Genomic DNA, 21315 nt, shown 5'->3' with positions numbered 1-21315 from the left:
TTCATTTTGGTTGAGAGCTTGTTGGGAACAACAGACCTACAAATGCTTAAACCAAACCAAGCACTACCGGCTGTGTGAGCAATTTAAACCAGCTAGCTGTCCAAATCAGGATTTCTTCTAGTGCTTTAGTTAGATTGAATTATGAAAATAGCAGGCATCTGAATAGAAACTACTTTAGCAGGTCTTAAAAATAAAATATTCTATCTTTCCTTATACAGTGCCAAATTTGTTGATCTGTGAACCTAGAGAGTCTGTTGGGAATCATTTGAGAGGCAGAGTCTGAAACGTATTCTAAGTCTTGCTTTTAATATGATGGTGCAGGTGGTTAGAAGTGAGTCAGATCGAACCTCTTGGACTAACACTGCATGTCTGCATATGATAAAGTATTTACACTCATCTTGTTATGAGCATAATACAATTTCCCAAATATGTTGAAAAGAGGCACAAGTAAGTGTAAGAAATTAGGCTAGATCACTTTTGAAGCAAGTAAAAATACAAAAAAAAGATCTGCATATCAAAATTCATATGAAAGCACTGCAATTCCTTTGATTGGAAAAAAAAGGCATTGAAAGAGTCAGCTTAATAAATCTGTAATATAAGATTTGGGGAGGTAATCTATCTCAACCTAAACTCCCTAGCAAAACATAATTATTCCTGTATATAGATCAGCTGTCTGAACACAGGCTAGGAACCACAACCATCAAGCTTCATCTTGCTATTAATCCCTCGATTTCTATTACAGATGTCTTGATAAGGAATAAGGTCACAGGAGGGAAATGCATGTGTGTTTTAATTGCAAGTGTAACGGCTTTCATATATGGATGGATAGTCTGATGTTTTCAACTGGGAAATTCTAAAACCATTATTTCCCTCCATGAACAGCTGCAATAAGGTATAGTCATACTTAAAATGCACTTTGTGGACATGGAAAATAGCCTTGGCCATTTTGTGATCTATGCAAGTAAAAACTCATTGTGTACTTTCTGTTTTTAACTGCAATGAAATGGCACACTATAAATGTGAAAAAAAATTATCAATTGAATAGAGCAGAACACATTTGGACACCGTTCAAAACAAAGTATAAATCTGAAGCAAAGACCAGAGTTGGCAAGCCAGACAATTAATATGAAAAGCAGAACCACACGATGAGCCAAGACCAGTGTGTCAGTTTTTTTAATCGTTTATAAATTAAGCCTTTTCTGTTGTGAATTCTAATTCATCAATAAAGCATAATTCTGCTCTTACTTGCAAATTGCCTGTCAAGTTGGACTCGCACACAAGGTTTGGGCAAACCACAAATTGGTGTACCAAGTCAGTATACAACAATTTGGTAGACTTTTAGTGTTGGTGCACCAAAATGTAGTATATACACTCAAGGCCTGTAATATACTCTCAAGCTTATTTACCCTTGGAATGGCCTACCACAAATTAACATAATATTCGTGTGGTCTTTCAGATTCTGCATAAGTGAATGTGACAACATTTATATTCAGTACATGCATAGGTTTTCCTAATATGCAGATATTTTTGTGACTGTCCGAGGGCTCCTCGAACACCCCATTATGGCAAATACTGCATTTGGTGGATTCAAAGCATTCCTTTTCATGTGCTGTACAAAGGAGACTTGCTTAACATACCGAGCTAACAATGTTTTTAATAATTTAGTCTGGAGAACGGATAAACAAAAGCAATGGAAGTCTTATCCACCTTATTACCAGTCCATAAGGAGACAATTTAGTCCAGTTTTTATTTTAGGCTTTTATATTTTCCTTCCAAAACAGTGACCTTACTACACTAAGTTGACATGTTCCCTAGGAAAACCCTATTAAACAATTAGTGCTCACTGTTCGTCATGTAAGTGGCACTTTCCTTTTAAAACACAATTCATTTTTACGGACATACTTCTGTCCCTCAACCACTAACCTCTATAATCTTTCATACAAAGGAGGAAGTGGGGAATTTTAAAGTAAACTGCAGTTTAAATAACCGTACTTTCTCCTCACATTTCCCACCCAACTGTCACCACTGTAGGCATGGTGAGAATATGAAGATGGAAAGATCAAACGTACTTTTTCATATTTCCCCATGTAGATCATTATTCCAGGAAAGTATAAACGAGGGTACCATTGTTCCAGGAATCCGGAGGACTTAATGTGATGTGTTTTGCTATCTGATGCAAATCTTGAAAACTTCATTCAATATAATAGTAATTTGTCTCAGTTTTAATCCAACAATATTTAGTGTTTAACCATTACACCACTATTTGGGACGAGTGCTACTTCACATCTACACAAGGTGCTACATATACTATTTTACCACTGTATACAGGTAGCCAGTGGGACAACCCACGCTAGTACAAGGAGGGACTCAAAGGCCACATACATTTAAACAGCCACCATTTGAGAGACAGAAACCATGTGAGGGATAATACAATAGCAAGGCCATGGGAAGGAAGACTGACAGAGCTACAGGAAAAGGATCCCACGTTAAATAATAAAATAGAGACAAAGACAGAACCCCTTGGAGATCGAGATTCAAGCAATCCCCAGGGCACTCCAAGTTTTGAGACTAATATTTCTACTGCCACATACCTCAACATTTGCTTCCATATTCAATATGTATACAATACATTTTATCTGCCCTCTTTCAAGATGTTACTGTATGTATGAAAAACAGCCGGGTTTTAAAGACTGCCCCTAAATGTTAACATTAAGTGGCTCTTACAAAAGTTCTTGAATTAATTTTTTTTCCACTCACCATCTCTGACTGGTATACAAATGTACTCAAAGGACACTTGAAACTAGCATGCCAGGAGCTACAACTGAGTTAGTGTTTTTCAAAACTGCAACTGTTTACTAAAGAATCTGAAAAAACATGAGTTGGTTTCAAAGGCTAGGGAAGAACTCCATTGGCTCCCCCATCAACAAAAGAATCGCTTTTAAATCTCTGTGCATCACGCACAGAACCCTCTGTCCCAGTCCCCCTGAAAAATAGGATCGCATGGCATGTTCCCTTGCATAACCTTAGATCTTCCACTGCGAAAAAGTAACCACTCCAAGCATTTTTAAAACTTCCTGGGCAGGTAGAAGTTTTTGCAACTATACCTCTGGAATTCACTCCCAGTTCACCTCAGAAGCCAGTCCAACCAGTTTTCTTTTAGAAAACTCCTTAAAACATCGCTATTTAGGCATCCCTAGTTGTACTTTCCCCTTTGGGCTTATCAGCCCATCTCTCATATCTACAAAGCTGTTCTTATTTTTTAGGTTATTTTACTTAGTCCTGTTTTTTTATTTCTCTTTGTTGTTGTCTTTATACCTTCGCCTGGGCACTCTGAGCTAGCGCCGAGACGGCGTTAGACATTTGTTTGCGCTTTATAAATGAATAAGCTCAAATTCAAACTGGCGGAATGCCCAGTTTTTGTTAATGACACCACACTCTGCTCTACCTTCACTCACAGATTTCCTATTTGCTCTTGGTAAACTGAGGTAGTCACAGTTTCAACTGAGATCTGATTCTTTACAAATGTATTTCAAGTGAATCCTTGTTTCCAATAACTGATAGAGGCAAACTTCTACATGTGCTGTTACCCACCTTTCCACAAGGAGTTAAGGAAGGATTTACTGGTGCACGAGGGCAGGCTTCCAGTTAAAATCTCTCTTAAACTACATTTGCACACTTTAAGATGGATTAGAGTTTGGCTTGTTGGGCTAAGGTGCAAATTAGAGCAGGTCATGTTTAAAAAAAAAAAAATCTACCTGTTCCAAAAGGAGGACCTGAACATGCTTTAGCACAGTTTGAGACATAATGAATATAGAAAGGTTTGGTCCCCTTGAGAAGGTTTCAATAGCATGATTATCATTCATTAATGTCCTGTGCATTTTAATCCCGCTGGAATCCTCGCTGGGCAGGGACAGCATGTTCTCACCTTAGTAAGAAAAAAGCTGCAATTTAAAATCTGCAGTGGAGAAATGCTGTTTTATTTAAATCACCTGGGCTGAGATCAGTATGTTTATAGGGTTACTCTCAGATGTCACTCATGACTGCTTGATTGGTGTCACTTTCATTTGTATTTTTACTACCAACACTTCAAATCATATAATTCTCATTAATATTGTCATTTAAAGCATACATTTATCCCTTCCCCTTTTCTAAAGTGAAGATTACAACTTGGTCTGAATGCGGTGTCGGTCTGTTCTTTGACTCTAAAATGCAGTTACAGAATTAATTTTCTCTACTGTACAGTGCAACACAATAATCCTCCATTCCATTTCACCCCTTGTACACTGAAGATAGAATGGGAGGAGCATAGAGTAGTGATTAAAAATAAAGCAATATTGAACACTTACCTAATGACTGAAAGAAGACAGAATATCGACACTCATACAGTGAAAATAGATACTGTCGCACTGTAGGTAAACTATGGAGCACCTCTAGAATCTCTGCGCCTTTAATAACCTGATGGAAAAAAAAAAATAGTTAAAAAAATCTTATGTTATGTCCTCAAGTTGAAGCCCATCCACTATTCATCTAAAAGAGGTATTTAGTTAGGGCTTAAAGAGACAAACTGAATAATTAAGCAACAGTTTTTCAACTTAGTTTTTACACAAATAATTAATTATGTAATGTGGTTACCTTTTCTCTGAGGTCAGGTCTATCTAGAGCAATCATGCTGACATACACAGTGTAGGTGACAAATGTTTTATAATCCATTAGTTCATAGGAGGTAAACGTTGAAACTGTATCAAGAAAAAGCTCTGCTGCTTGCTTGAAATCTCGAATGGCTACGCAATAAAGACCTTGGTAAACTTTTAACCGGTTTCTCCTATCCCAGTCTCCACCTTCTTCTATGAGACTAGAGAAAAAGAAAATGTAGGACATTGGATTTTAGTGTGAAACACTAAATTCAGAAATGCCATTAATGCAAGTTAAGACAAACATATTTTAGTTTTCTTTTCAATTTGCAACATGAAACGTTATTAGTATTGGTAGATTTGTATTGTGCTTCTGTATTTGTAAACTAACAAATGTTTAACAAAACTAACATCTTATCTCTCAGAATATACAAACTGTGAGATCTAAATTTAAATCAGAATTCCAAGTGCTTTACATAAACCAGATTGTACACCACATTAGATGCTGAAGAAAGGAAAATGTTACTTATCCAAAAGACATTTGTTCGTGGCATGTAGTGCTGTAGATTCACATGCTTTGCATTAGTCTGTCATCTAATGTTGGGCTCGAGTGTTGCAAGTTGTTTTTCTTCTAGGAATATTTTTGAGTTACAAGTTCGAGTGACTCCTCCTCTCATTGATACTGTGCATTGACAGGTGAAGTAAAGAGTGTATATATGTGTAAGTAGATAGTACATAAAAGAGATGTCCATGCAATGTATATACATATTTACAATACATTGTACTACAACGGCTGCAGGCTTCCGGGGAGGCACATGTGAATCTACAGCACTACATGCCACAAACAGATGTCTACTGGGTAAGTAACATTTTCCGTTCGATGGCATGTGTAGCTGTAGATACACATGCTTTGCATAGACTGTAAAGCAGTCCCCTTCCAAATAATCAGTGGCTAGCCTACAGGGGTTGGAGTAGCTTGAAATAATGTCCTAAAGACTGCTTGCACAACATTTGCTTGTTAATGAGCTAGAACATCTACACAGCAGTGTTTAGTAAATGTGTGTGGCGTAGAACAAGAAGCAGCTTTACAGGTACCTGCTATTGGAATGTTTCCTAAAAAGGCCATAGAGGCACCTTTTTTCCTGGTAGAGTGTGCTCTATGAGTTAGTGGTAGTTGTCTTTTAGCTTTAAGATACTTTTGACTATCCATATAGCTGATCCATTCTTTGAAATTGGATTACCGTTGTGAGGCATTGAAAAAGCTATGAATAGTTGTTTCGATTTCCTAAAACTATTTGTCCTGTCAATGTAATACATAAGAGCTCTTTTAACATCTAGGGCCTGATTACAACTTTGGAGGAGGTGTTAATCCGTCCCAAATGTGACGGATATACCACCAGCCGTATTACGAGTTCCGTAGGATATAATGGACTCGTAATACGGCTGGTGGTATATCCGTCACTTTAGGGACGGATTAACACCTCCTCCAAAGTTGTAATCAGGCCCCTATTGTATAAAGATCACTTTCAGTGACTGAGTCTGGCTGCGGAGAGACGACTGGAAACTCCACTAATTGATTAATATTGAATGGTGAAACTACTTTAGGTAGAACATTCGAGTTTGTACTAAGTACTATTACTAAGTACTATTTTGTCTTCAAGTATTTGGAAGAAGGGTTCCTCTAAAGTGAACAGTTGTATTTCACTAACTCTTTTTAAAGAAGTTATAGCTACTAAAAAAGCAACCTTCCATGAAAGGAATTGTAAAGCACAGGTGTGCAGGGGTTCAAGTGGTGGACCAATAAGTCTGGTAAGCACAATGTCAAGGTTCCATAGAGGAGCTTGAAGAACTCTGGGTGGAATACTCGTTTAGGGCATTCCATAAAAGAATTCTAAATAGAGAAACATGTTGTCTCTTTTGGAGGTAAGCAGCTATTGCTGCTAAATGAAGTCTAATAAAAAATGAAAAAAAAGCATGCTAGAGTTACCTTTTGAAAACGTAGCAAATAACAGACAATGTCTTGTACTGAGGGTTTAAGTGGATCAATATTTTTAGGTCGACAATAGTATACAAAACCTTTCCATTTAGCAGCATAACAGGGTCTAGTTGTAGGTTTGCGTGCTTCTTTAAAAATGTCCATACATTCAGAAGGAAGTTGTAAGTAACCAAACTCTATGACTTCAGGAGCCATATCGCAAGATTGAGTGCTTTGGGAGTTAGATGTCTGATTTTACCTCTTTTTTGAGTCAAAAGATCTGGTCTGTTTGGAAGTTTGTGATGTGAAACCACCGACAGAGCCAAAAGTGGTGTGTACCAAGTCTGACCTGTCCATGTGGGTGCTACAAGTATCATGGTGAGTGATGTTTGTTTCAATTTACATTTTAGAAATGGCATGACTGGGAGAGGCGGAAAAGCGTAAGCAAATATCACTGACCAATTCATCCATGGAGCATTGCCCTTGAACTGAGAGTGTGGGTATCTGGACATGATGTTTTGGCATTCTGTGTTTTCTGCGGTGGTGAAGACATCTATTTCTAGTGTTCCACACAATTCAAAGTATTAGTGAAGTACTTGTGGATGAATTTCCCATTCGTGCATCCTGCTTAATAGGTCAGCTAACTGATTGTCCATTCCTGGGAGATATTCTGCCAGTAATTGAATGCGACTGTGAATCCCCAACTTCCAAATTGTCTAAGCTAGAAAGGACAATTGCGAGGAGTGTGCCCCCCACCCCCCTGTTTTTTTCAGATAATACATTGTTATCATATTGTCTGTACAGACTAACACTATCTGGTGTGAGATTTGTGTAAAGAATGCTTTGAGTGCTAGAAAGACTGCTAGCAGTTCCTAATAATTGATGTGATGAGTCTGTTTACCTGCTGCGTCTAATCTTTCACTTTATTTGTCTGGAGGAGGAGCATCTCCTGTAGACGGACTATTGGTCCGTTTTCTTGCACACTTACATCTATAGAGTCAGGTGGTAATTGTCTTCTAATAAAAACTGGATCAGAGGGTGCAGGTTTGTACTTTTTTTTTTTTTTTTTTTTTTAAATCAACCCTGGGTGTAATTATTCTTGCCTTGACGGGTTCCTTAAAAATGTCTGTAGCATGTCTAAGCATGCCTGGAAGAATAGGGAGACACTGGTACTCCTTTGTGTGTAGATGTCACAGTATTAAACAGAAAATCCTTTGCAATGCGATCTGTATGCAATTGAAAGTTGTAATACACAGCAGCCCTTGCTATCACTTGACTGTAAGCAGTGGCATCTTCAGGGGAAGATGGCCTATCTGGATATAAATCTGAGTCACTAGGGAGAATGGGATCAGGATCATATAGATCTCATGGGACTACATCTTCTTGAACCTCACTTAGGTCATCCCTATGATGTGATGCTGATGACGTTTGTGGAGAGAACTGTGTAGGTGAGGAGGGTGGTGGGGTAGAAGGAAGGAGAGGACAATGTGGTGGTGAAGGCTGAGGTTGTTGTGCAGCCTTTTCTTTTTTCCTTCTCTTTCAAGACTTTTTTTGGTGGAGGCCCAATGTAAGCTTTCTTTTAGTTGTTACCGGAGGAGAGGCTATGATCCTTCCAGTTTCCTTTTGTATGTGAAGGTTGCGCTGCTTAGCGTCCATAACCTCCAATATAGGTTGTATTGCAGATTACTCTTCAGTAGCTGCAGAATGTTTACTGCTGGCAGTTTTGTATTCCGTGGGCTTCGACACAGAATGCTTGACTCAGACCGAAAATGTTGGCTCTGAAAGTAGTGTAACTTTTTTCGTCTCAGAGGTGAAAATGTTAAATTTTCGGCTTGATACTGGAACAGATATAGCAGTCCGTTTGGCCGATGCTGAATGCAATTTGGTCTTTTGTTTCGGTGCCGACCCCAAAGGTTGGTCATCCGCATGTATTTTCGGCTCAGACCATGGCCTGAGGGGCAGTGGAGGACCGATGACCAATGCAGGAGTCTTTTTAATTGTCTTTGTTTGGTCTGATGAAACTGATGTACTCACATACTGTGCCGGTGGTATGTACTGACTGTTGACATAAGTCTGGATCGGAGTCCGAATCTGTAATGGAGACGGATGTGCGCTGTCCTACTTCTTCCTGCGCGTGATCTTCTCCAAAATGTCAGATGTGTCTTTTGTCGACTTGGATGCCATCTCCAATCAATGCCAATATCGGTCCCGGAGAGTCTTCTTTGATCGAAACGATCTACAAGCGTCGCAGGTCTCTTCTCTGTGTTCCGGAGACAGACACAGATTACACACCAAAAGCTGGTTAGTGTAGGGAAATTTGGCGTGACTCCGAGGACAGAACCTAAACGGAGTTCCTTTCATCAGGCTAACATCGTCTGACAACAATGTGTCCAACTAAGCCCTAGAAAGGGTGTGAAATCGACCCAGACGGTCGAAATCGGATCGACTATAAAGTGTCGAAAATGCAATCCAAGCTACATTTATAGAAAGTTGGAATAAAGTTCAGGACAGTGGTTCCCAACCTGTGGTCCGCGGACCCAAAGGGGTCCGCGACACATTCCCAGGGGGTCCTCAGGCCTGGGCTAGGAGAAAGGCACTTATCTGCATGCGTGTTTTCATTTTTATTACTTCATTTGTTGAGCAGTTTTAAACCCACTGCAAAGCTCCTTGTACAGCAACAATTAAAACGTCAACTAACTCAAGTGATTAATGTATCTGCTGAAGAGAGATGGGAGCTTTGTCTAGTTGCAGTTTTGACTCAAAGATAGCACAGGTGGTAAATATGCCTGCTGCAAAGAACGTGTATATTGGAAAAAACAGTATTTTATGTGCATGGGTTACTGCTTTTGTCAGAGATTCTTTTGTTACGGTGCAGTTCATAATCTTAATCTAGCACAATGAGCTGTGAACTGCCATTAAAGAGCTGCATGCAAACAGCATGGCACAAATTAGAAAGTTTTTTTTTTTCCTAGTCTTTCATTTTCCTTATGCTGCTAAAAAAGGTTTGCTTGTGTAGAAATACATTCTTCTTGTCAACGTCATTGATAATCACTGTGCTGTGTTCTGAATCCTAAATTTGTACTTCTCGGGACCAAGCACTCTTAGAAAATGCCTACCAGTTTGGATGACATGTGAATCCTACACCCTGTAAGTCCCCTGTACAGTGCCCCGACACCCTACAGTGGTATGAGAGGCGCTATAAAACAAATAAAATACATGTGACAGAGAGGCTAGGGAGAGATGAGAGGCCCTTATGGTTTACTTCCTTTCCCCTTCACTTGTTTATGTGAAAAAGCTTTCTCAGATCTTGCATACCTAAAAAATAAAAACAAATCGCTCCGGAAATGTAGAATCTGACCTGAGGATTCACCTTTCCTAAATAAAAACCAAACATTGAAAAGGTAGTTGCCGAGATGCAGCGTCAACCTTTCCAGTAAAATGTTTCGATTTTTGCATATTTTTTCAATATAAAAGAATTTTATCTTTAGTAATTTGAGTATTTGTTTGGTGTGTACTTGTTATATTTTTTGCGAATTACTGTTTTAATGTTTGAAAATTAAATTGTACAAATTGCTGGGGGTCCCCGGCTTCCAGTAATGATTCATTGGGGGTCCTCAGGAGTCAAAAGGTTGGGAACTACTGGTTCAGGAGATACCGAACCGAGATCCACCACAGCGAGAGGAAACATGCCTGAACCCGATGAGGAAACATGTCTGAACCAGACGGAGGAAAGAAAAAAAAAAAAATCTAACAAAGGACTCAATGCCCATGCGCAGTATCACCAAGAGGAGGAGTCACTCAAACTCGTGACTCGCCAGTATTCTACAAAACAAACACAACGTGTAACACTCTGAGCCCCCAGGACACAGGATCTAACTAAATATCAAGCTCACTCGGGAGTAGGAAGGTCTGCTTCTGCCCCCGCTAGTCAATTCATGCTGAAAGAAAGCGGGGCCTAACTAGAGAGACATTATTGATACAGTGTCAGAAAAACCGAAATTCGGAAGCCACTTCAATCTGGACGGTGAATGCAACACAGATAACAAGGGATAGCAGTGAGGAAATCAGGACAGCATGAATGAGTGAAAGGGAGACTGTGGTGCATGACTAAAATAAGAAGACTGAACAGGACGGAAGATTCAGCGGGTCTTGTGTGCATTATTGGAAGAACTGCTAACAAACAAAAGTGTGCATAATGCGACAAGGATGGGGAAAGCAAACAGAAGCAGATAAAGCTTACATGTGAAGCTTGTAAAGGATCCAAGATGGTGGATAGAGAGATGATGGCGGCGACAAACGAGGAAATGCAAATGGATTCACATGAGACAGACTCGGAGGTAGAAGCACTGTTGAAAACACTGGAGAGCTGCCTAAGCTTTAAAGATGCAACAACAAGGTGATGGATGGGATGTTTTAATTAATCTCAGCCACTGGTGATCGCTCCGGCCACATCTCAATCCACTGATTTTCACCCATCATGCCACCTCAGTTTAGACCTAGTCATCTGCAAGTCAGTCTTGATCCTGCTCCAATGGGAACAGTCAAGTCTGAACCAACAAGCCACATCCTCCCAGAACTAGAATCTAAACAACCTAGGAAAGTTTTTTTTTGCCCTTGCTTTTATATTTTTTCAATAACAAAACAGTCCATAAAGCTATGCTCTGTAGCGTAGACTTGTAAGAGCCCTGGGTTAAAATGGGGTGTTCTGAGGTTCCCATGTGAGCGGGCAGGATTTGCAGCGCCAGATTTTGAGTTGTATTATTTGTGTGAGGAGGCATAACACATTCCACTAGTACCACAAGATACCATAGCTCCCATATCTGGCAGTCAAAAACAGCCCCTCTGCTCCTGCAAGCCATGATGTATCAAAATTCACCACGCCCCAGCGGAGGTAGATGTGGTGACATGAACCTTGGAGGCATGGTGCTAACTGGTCAGCAGAGCCGATATGCTTGTGCTGTATTTCCCAAATATGCCATTCATACATCATCCAAAGCTGCTGTTTACTATCGAGAGAAAGGTACTGGGTACCCTACACACCTGTGGACTGAGATCCTTTTGAGATATTTTTCCCAATAGTTACTTTGTCAATCAACAGGATATAATGGGGCCATTAGATCTTTTATATAGTCTCGGCTACGAGCAGCAAGCAAGACTGCAATCCCTAAATTTTCAAGCATGCCAGTAGCATTACAGATCCTCACCCGTTCATTTACAGCTACATCAGCGAGGCTCTTTATCACTAGATTATGTAATTTGCTGCAACTTCTAACCCCAATAATTATACCCACAGCAAGGGATAAATGGATACATGGAATATAGATTTGAATGAACTGCTAACCGGGGCATATTGAAAATTCTGCTGCCCACAGATTCAGACAATGTCACCCAATAGCAGATTGTGCATTATTCATTTTTAATTTCTTCATTACATACACTACATTCTGCGCAGCTTAATGACAAGGGATGCTGTACTGACTAAAGATGTGCCCACTGCGCAGCAGAAGACGCAGATTTCCTACATCTTGCCTAGTCCTGCCTCTCCATTCAAAAGTATTGAGAGACCATTACCTCTACTATCTCAGATATGATAGATGTAGACCTATCCTAACCTAAAGCTTATGTACTATTTAAACATGCTCCCCTAAGGAAAGAAAAGCCTCCTGCTTTGGAGCAATTGCTGGAGCAGGGGCCATGCCTCAATCTACAAGAACTGGCTAGAAGCACTGACACATTTTAATGAGCAACCAGAACTATTTGCAGAAACACTGTCATAGGGCTGTTAAGAAACTACTTACCGCACAGACCATCTGTAACAAAGACTATAACAATATAGATGATATTGATGAATGAAGGGGAAATGGGAATGTCATAGCAAATTGCCACTGACTATGCTCAATGCAACTGTGGGACTCTCATATCTACTGAGAAACTATGTGCATTTAATCAAGACGGGTCCAAAACAATGAAAAACAGGAGATGGAGGATGTGGGTTGCCTCTGCAACGGGCATCTTTCTTACATCTTTAAAATGCCATTTGTACACTAACAGGTGCAGGGCAATGTTCACAAAGCTTTCAAGATCACAAATTCCTTTTAATGTTCTTGAAGGGTACGGAGGTGCCCCGGCTTCTAACGTTTGTTAACATTATACTTTATAAATTTACTGAATTAAGTATATTGGAAGACAGGTGTATGCTGTCACCAGCCAGGGTTTGAGCAGTGGGTGTCAAGGGGAGCTACTCTTGAGACTGCAAGGTGGTCAGACCAATTTAGGGCCTTCCTTCTCAGGGCTCACCAAAAGGGTAAATTAAATAAGCACAATTTGCAACCTGAACGGGGTCCGCAGGATGAGAGAGCCACACAATTTGCAGTCAAAACAAAAATAGTGTGGCACTCTTAAGGACAAAGGAAAATGACAGGGTTTTTTAAAAATATTTATTTGTTTATTCATTTTATAAAGATGAACATACAACACAGAGTGTTCAGTGAACAAGAGAACAAGATCAGTATATCCCGTGGTCCAGTGCTGTACATTAATAACCGATATACAACTCAAAACAGCCAATAAATGTCATAAGGGTTATCAACCACATGCCAGCTAAACATCAAAAGTTGAAATATCATCAACAGTAGTATGGTATCAATAGTTAGCACAAAATCAGAGACAATTCTAGGTCAAACAGGCGTTCATGAGCAGAAAATCATATCAGCGTCCAACGGGAAGAAAGGGGGGTAAAGAGCGGGCTGAGAGGAGACGCACAAAAGCGATGCAGTCATTCTTTTATACATATCTGCCTTGCCTCTAGGGAATAGTTATAACAAATAAAGTGACAGTGGGCGTAGCCAAATGTAGTTGTATCCTCAGTCTCTCAGATCGGACTCCAGGAAGGAACGCAACGGAGTCCATATATCCCTTGGCCGAGAACCCTCAGGGGTCAGCTCCCAAAATATCATTAATTGTTCTTGGCAAAATGAGGCGTCTCGCAGCCAGTCCGATCAGCGGAGAGCACGGCCGCAGCCTCAGCACATCGCAACCCTGCGCTTAGCCAGTAGCAGCAGCAGGCCTACCAGTTTCCTATAAGCCGACGGCACCCCCTCAACGTATCCAAGGAGCGCTAATTTGGGGGTAAAGGGTAAGTCCAAGCCAGTCATCTCCTCAATCATATGTATTACCTCCAACCAAGTATGAACGTCCTGACAGTTCCACGAAAGGTGCAGAAAGTCAGCATCAGGGGCGCAGCATCTCTCACAGCATGCATCTGAGCGCAGACCCAGGAATTTGAAATGGATAAGACGCAGCCTATAGTTAGGCAACAAAGCTCTCATGTGCGCACAGCATTTCCTCCACTCCTCCCTGGAGATGTCCTCACCAATATCTATCTCCCATCTATCCTTAACAGACAGTACGGTTTCCCCATGCTGACTCTGAACACAGTTATACAACTTAGTAATTAACTTATGCGGGGACTGCGCACAGCATAGCATCTCCAGAGCATGGCATACCAATGGTGTCTCGGGCAGGTGAGGGAAACGGGCGCGGAGCATCGCACCTACTCGCAACACATACAACCTATGCAGCGCAATGTCACGTCCATCTCCAAGCGCAACCTCCGGGGAGACCAACCACCCCTCCACAAACCAGTCTCCCAATTTAGTCAAATTCGAATCGCTAAGAAAGCTGCGTAGCCTCACATCTGAGAACATCCGCTCGTCCGTGACATCCAGTACAGACATCGATGGAGCGAAGGGTCCAGGCACACCAATACGGCGCAACAAAGCAGTCGATGCCCTTGCCGTGCATGTCACTGTGTCTATTCTACGAGGCCTGGGCCGAGAGGGGTTCCCAAGGACTCGCAACAGTCCGTCAGGCCACACAAGGTACATGACAGGGTTGGTACAACTCACTGCATATCAGGATTCATTATCCTTACACTTGTCTTTCTGAGGAGTTTTATTTAAAAAGAAGCCTCCTCTGAAGTATTGGAAATTCAAAAGGCTTTTCATATGGAGCTGTTGTGAATCTGCAATCACTCGGTGCGGGAACACTTTCCATAGTGACAAATATCCAGATGGTGTCAGTACAACTCTACGCACCGATTATTACTATACTGCCTCCGGAGGCTTGGTAAAGCTCTTAAGCAGATGTAACTTAGGTCTCAGGATTCAATTTTACTGCCATGTCTGCATGTAGAGGAGCCAGTCTCATGGGATATGCAGACATATTTGCATCGCAATCTTCATAGTGTGAAAACAGGAGCATTGGCCTTAAAACTGACAGCAACTCATAGCTCCTATGTGGAAATTTGTCAAAAACATTATGCCCTTTAAAAAGGTATATAATAGGTGTAACAAAAAAAACCAGACTTCATGGTAAAATTAAACAAATATATATATATATCAACAAGGTGGTGGCATGAAGAACCACAAAGTGTCAGCCACCTACCGGGGGCATGAAGGGAGATGCAGCACCGCCAGACGGAACAAGAGTAAAGACGCACAGGAACGTTAAACATTGCCTTCCCAGAGGCAAAGAGAGGAAAGTATTTAGGCTAAGCTGCAGGGATAGCGGAGGTACTGCTGTGCTACAGAAGGGTAGAGGAAATCAGAGCAGCCCCTCTGGGTTGGAAAGAAATGTATCTGTTTTTTTTCTCCAAATCAGATGAGGTGATGTGGCCAGGTTTGCCAAACTTTTAGATTCATTTATTTTAATTTTTATAGACTACTTGATTCAGAATGGCTGAAAGTGTATATTTACAGAAACAAAGGTACTGCAAGAATAGATTCCACACACTAATGCATAAAAACAATTGGGAAAAAAGAATCCAAATGCCTTTGTGGAGATGTATTTAGTTAAGCCCGTTGTAAACCATCCATTTCCAGTCATTCAATAAGCTTCTGAGCTCGTACTTTCAGTTATTCCAATGTTTGTCACTAAAATGAAGTAGACTCACACTTCAGGAAAGGAACTTGGATTAAAAAAAAAAAAAATTCTTTGTCACCCCACCTTAGACAAGAGCTCACAAATATTGTTTTACATTGTCTAGAAGAGAAACCGTCCCTCCTCTTGACAATGAAACTTCAGGCGAAGGAACAGAAGGCATCCTAGACGCATATACTCAAAATCAAGTTAAATAAAACGGGCCTGGGATCTGTGAAACGTAAATCAGTATTGTTATGACCGGGGCAAAGAGGTCACCATAGTTTATGTTTAAGTTTATGATGCTTCCCGGAAGCAAGCGCAACATATTTCATAACATTGCCCCATGATCTTCAAGCATCTCCCTTGTCTCACTGTGAACTGACTTGCAGATGATCTGGCATTTATGAGAACTTGAAATCCCCTCTCTTGTGAAAGACTTCACCTGTCTCAAAATATATATACAATTAAAATGGACCACAGTTAAACCTATTTGCCAAATCCTAAATCCACTTTTTATTTTTACTGCTTACTCTGCAAGAGGAGCGACTTGGTTTATATCTCATTCCTCCTAATTTCTTTGCAATAATTCTTACGAATGTACTAAGTAGGATCGGACCGATAGCTCATAATAATCGCACTCCAATGTTATCTCCATTCTTAACATCTTTAGGACAATTTCTAATTATGGTTTAAAACAGGCAGCTATCACAATGAAATTCATTTTTTTTTTTACAGGGCGTCTCTGTGTAACCCACAATTTTCAGGTCTGCAATCATACTCCAACCAAGCATGCATTTAAATGCCCCAAAAAGCAAGGAATTTTAAGAGCATTCAATGGTTCTATAATATACCTTTTTGCCTTTTCTGTGTTTCTGGTTATAAGATCATTATCCATGTAAAACAGTCCAATTCGAAGAAGATAGAAAACAATATCCAGACGATGTCCCAGAGCTACAGTTTTGTCATAGGTTTTGCGAAATGCAGTCAATGCTCCTTCCTGAAAACAAAGATGGGTTAGTGCTAAAATAGTACAAAATGCGTATGCAGGAAAATATTTGTACAGGAATGCAGAGTTACAAGGAATACAGATGATAGAGTACAACCACAAACTGCTACGTAAGCCATATGTGTAACTAATGTAAAACGTGATTCTTTTTTTAAACATGCAGCCACACAGCTGATTTTTTTCAGCTCAAAAAGCTCCAGTTCTAATACGGTCTTTGGTGACTGAACAAGAATATTGTTGAATTCGGCAATCCACTTCCCACAGATTTAAATTGAAAATGTGTGTAATGCATGTTTGTTGTGAAAGATAAATCATATTTCCACATTGAACCAGAACACTTGATTAAGAAGTTGCTCATAAGGCATGTTTATGTTCCAACCTGCTCCATTATGTAGTGGCAGAAATTTGGCTCTAAAGTTTCATTTCAGGTAAATTGTTTGGAAACTTTTGATCGGGTTTTGGTTTAACAGTTAGGATGGAATGTTGACAAAACGTGCGTTTCTTTTTTTGGGGGGGGGGGGGGGGGGGGGGGGGGAGAACACTGTGAAACATGTTTGTTGTTCTAATGGGTCCATAAGATTGACCACACTGAGATACCAAGTCGATTTCTCACGGTGTAATTTGATTACTGACCAAAGAGAAAATTAAGGGAGGAATGAGACTGGAAATGAAACATGAATGAAAAGGAACAAAGTTGATGTTCATCGTTTCTTTTTAGCTTTACACGGTACAAACCAAGAAACACACGTCTTCAGGTATCTGCCCTTTATGTAACCATATTATAATTTTACTAGAAACAAAAGATTTGCTCCTTTCAGCCACTGGCTACTGATTCGGCTGGTTTTACGCATAAGTATACATGGCTAGCATCAGTGCTGGTGTCAGCTCACAGAATTTCACGGATTTCACACTTCTCATTTATAGTGATGAGTGCTGTAAAGTAGTTTTAAAGCGGTTTCAATTCACATACATACATTTACATAAGACATCCAACCACTGTTACACAGACGCACACTGAAGTTAATTTTCCGAACACTCTGGAGCACTGAATAGAGTCCTGAAAACTGAAAACGTGTGGGTTTGTGTCGGGCAGGACACGTCTTGCCAAACGAGATACATCACCTCCCCTCCCTCCCGCTTTCCCGCCGCGACCTCCTGCACGCCCCCGCCCCCCAGCTCACATTCGCCCCCAGCTCACATTCGCCCCCAGCTGACCCCTCCCCCCTCTTATGGCGGCCGCTGCGCGACAGTGGTAGCGACCCCTGACCCAAGGGTAGGTCGCTCCCCCTGCCGCTGCAGCTCCTCCAGGTTCCTGAGACTTACCTCGCAGTAAGTACCCCCCACCTCCCAGCCCTCGCCCTGCCCCGCGCTACTCACCCTCTCTCCTGCTTCTTTTCTTCCTCTCTGTTCTTCCTCCTCGCTCCTCTTCTGTACTCTTCTTCTGTACTCTTCTTTTCCCCGTCTTCTCTCTTCATCTGTGTGCTTCTCAGCCTCTCCTGTCGCCTCTCTTCTTCATCTTCTTCTGTGGTCTTCCACCTTCTGTTCTTCGTCTTCTGTATCTTCTTCTGTGATCTTCTGTCTTCTGCTTCTTCGTCCTCTGTCTTCGTTTCTTCATCTTCTGTTCTTCTGTCTTCTGTTCTTCTGCTTTCTTCGTCCTCCGTCTTCTGTTCTTCCCGCGCCTGCCCTCCTGCTCCTGTCTCATCTCCCTCCCTCACTTTCCCCTCTCTATCACCCCTATCTACCCCGTTCGCTATCTGCCTCCCTCACTCCTCCTATCTACCTATCTCTCTCTCCACCTATTTCTCTATCTCTCCCCCCTTCCCGCCACCCCCTCTGTTACCTATCTTCCTATCCTCTCACACTACCTCTCACCCTCACCCACCTCTACAACCCCCCCTCCCCTATCTTCCCAACCCTACTCCTATCTCTCTCCCTAATCTCCTAAACTTCCTAACACTCACACCCCTCCACCCTTAAACCCCCCTCCCCCAGCTCTTCTCACTCTACCTGTCCCCCCCCCTCCCTCCCGCTTTCCCGCCGCGACCTCCTGCACGCCCCCGTCCCCCAGCTCCCATTCGCCCCAGCTGACCCCCTCCCCCACTCCTATGGCGGCCGCTGCGCGACTGCGCGCAGCGGGCGCGCCAGAGGCAACCCGTCTGCGCCTGGCCCGCGCCCAGCGCCACAACCCCTGGTCCCCAGCTCTCCCAAACCCCGCTGCTCCGCTACGACCCCACCACCCTCCACGCCCTCAACCCAGGGCGCTCCAATACCTGCTTCCAAGCTCACCCCAAACGCACCCATGGACCCTTCGCCTGCAACTCCTGCAAACGCATCTTCCACCACGCAACTACCACGACCACAAGCCCACGCGCCATCAACCACCTCAAGTGCATCCTTGTCAACGCTCGATCTGTCCACAAGCACGCCGTTAAACTCTGGGACCTCCTGGACTCCACAGCACCGGACGTCGCCTTCATCACGGAGACCTGGATGAACGCCTCTTCGGCCCCAGACATCGCCACTGCCATCCCCGAAGGCTACAAGATTTCCAGAAAAGACCGCACCAACCAAGTAGGAGGTATCGCCATCGTCTTCAAAGACTCCATCAGCGTCACCACCTCCACCGAAGACACCCCCCTCGCCGCTGAACACCTGCATTTCCAGATTCGCACCGACCCCAGGACCACCCTCAGAGGATCCCTCGTCTACCGTCCCCCCCGGACCGCGCGCCCCTTTCAGCGACTCCCTCGCCGACTTCGTCTCCCCGCACGCCCTCGCCTCACCGGACTACATCCTCCTAGGCGACCTCAACTTCCATCTGGAACAAAACAACGACCCCAACACCACCGCCCTGCCCGACAACCTCGGCCTCAAGCAACTGGTGAACATCGCCACCCACATCGCCGGACACACGCTTGACCCTATCTTCTCCGCCAGCAAACACGTCTTCTTCAGCCACACCTCCGCTCTACACTGGACCGACCACAGCTGTGTACATTTCACACTCCGACGCGAGACCCGCCACCTCCGCACTCAACCCATCCCTCGTCGACAGTGGAACAAAATCCCCGAAAAGCAACTCTTCTCCGCACTCGCCGTCAACCAACCTACCCTCACCACCGACCCCAACGACGCAGCCCTCAGCCTCTCGAACTGGATCTCCAACTGCGCAGACAACCTTGCTCCCCTCAGACGCACGCATCAACAGGCCACCACCAAAAAACCTCTCTGGTTCTCTGACACCCTCAAAGAATCGAAGAAAACTTGTCGCGCCCTCGAGAAGGCCTGGCGCAAGGACCACACCGCTGACAACATGACCGCCCTCAAAAACGCAACCCGCGAACACCACCACCTGATCCGCGCAGCCAAAAGGAACTTTTTCACCGACAGACTGGACAAAAACAGCCACAACAGCAGAGAACTTTTCAGCATCGTCAAAGAGTTTTCCAACGCCAACGCCGTCACGCCCTCACAAGACTTGTGCAACTCCCTCGCCACCTTCTTCCATTGCAAGATCAGCGACCTCCACGACAGCTTCGGACACCAGACCCAACCAAGCATCACCGAACCCACACCCCCGGCCATCACCCTCAACGACTGGACCCACATCAATACTGAAGAAACCAAAACCACCATGAACTCTATCCACTCCGGCGCCCCATCGGACCCCTGCCCTCACTTCATCTTCAATAAAGCCGACGACATCATCGCCCCGCACCTCCAGGCCGTCATCAACTCTTCTTTTTCTTCTGCTACCTTCCCCGAAAGCTGGAAACACGCCGAAGTCAACGCCCTACTAAAGAAACCTACGGCTGACCCTAGCGATCTGAAAAACTTCCGCCCCATCTCGCTCCTCCCCTTCCCTGCCAAGGTAATAGAGAAGACACTCAACAAACAGCTTACCACCTTCCTGGAAGACAACAACCTGCTCGACCCTTCACAAACCGGATTCCGAACCAACCACAGCACTGAAACCGCCCTCATCTCAGTCACAGATGACATCAGAACCCTGATGGACAACGGTGAAACAGTCACCCTCATCCTCCTCGACCTCTCGGCTGCCTTCGACACCGTCTGTCACCGCACCCTAATAACCCGCCTCCGCTCCACCGGGATCCAAGGCCAGGCCCTGGACTGGATTGCCTCCTTTCTCTCAAACCGATCTCAAAGAGTTTACCTCCCACCGTTTCGCTCAGACCCCACAGAGATCATCTGCGGCGTACCTCAAGGCTCATCGCTCAGCCCAACACTCTTCAATGTCTACATGAGCCCCCTCGCCAACATCGTACGCAAGCACATCATCATCATCAACTCCTACGCCGACGACACCCAACTTATACTCTCCCTCACCAAGGACCCCGCCAGCGCCAAGACCAACCTACAAGAGGGCATGAAGGACGTCGCAGATTTGATGATGCTCAGCCGCCTAAAGCTGAACTCTGACAAAACGGAAGTCCTCATCCTCGGCAACACCCCGTCCGCTTGGGACGACTCCTGGTGGCCCACGGCCCTCGGCACCGCACCGACCCCCTCAGACCACGCCCGCAACCTCGGCTTCATATTGGACCCTCTTCTCACCATAACCAAGCAAGTCAACGCAGTGTCCTCCGCCTGCTTCCTCACCCTCTGCATGCTCCGCAAGATCTTCCGCTGGATCCCCGCCGACACTAGAAAAACCGTGACCCACGCCCTCGTCACCAGCCGCCTGGACTACGGCAACACCCTCTATGCTGGGACCACCGCTAAACTCCAAAAACGCCTGCAACGTATTCAAAACGCCT

General features: G+C 43.5%; 1 protein-coding gene across 1 annotated transcript in view; it reads right to left on the bottom strand.

Moving 5' to 3' along the window:
• Nucleotides 1-21315, bottom strand: part of PSMD6 (proteasome 26S subunit, non-ATPase 6) — a 71476-nt gene that overhangs the window by 24512 nt on the left and 25649 nt on the right. The window contains exons 3-5 of the mRNA XM_069206512.1: nt 16380-16525; nt 4633-4852; nt 4347-4455 (exon numbers count right to left, since the gene is read on the bottom strand). Of these exons, the coding sequence (XP_069062613.1) occupies nt 4347-4455; nt 4633-4852; nt 16380-16525 (475 nt within the window). The remainder of the gene's footprint in view (nt 1-4346; nt 4456-4632; nt 4853-16379; nt 16526-21315) is intronic.

Source organism: Pleurodeles waltl, chromosome 9 (genome assembly GCF_031143425.1).
Source record: "Pleurodeles waltl isolate 20211129_DDA chromosome 9, aPleWal1.hap1.20221129, whole genome shotgun sequence".
NCBI lineage: Eukaryota > Metazoa > Chordata > Amphibia > Caudata > Salamandridae > Pleurodeles > Pleurodeles waltl.
Note: the sequence above shows the minus strand (reverse complement) of the source record. Positions and strands in the feature narration are given on the sequence as shown.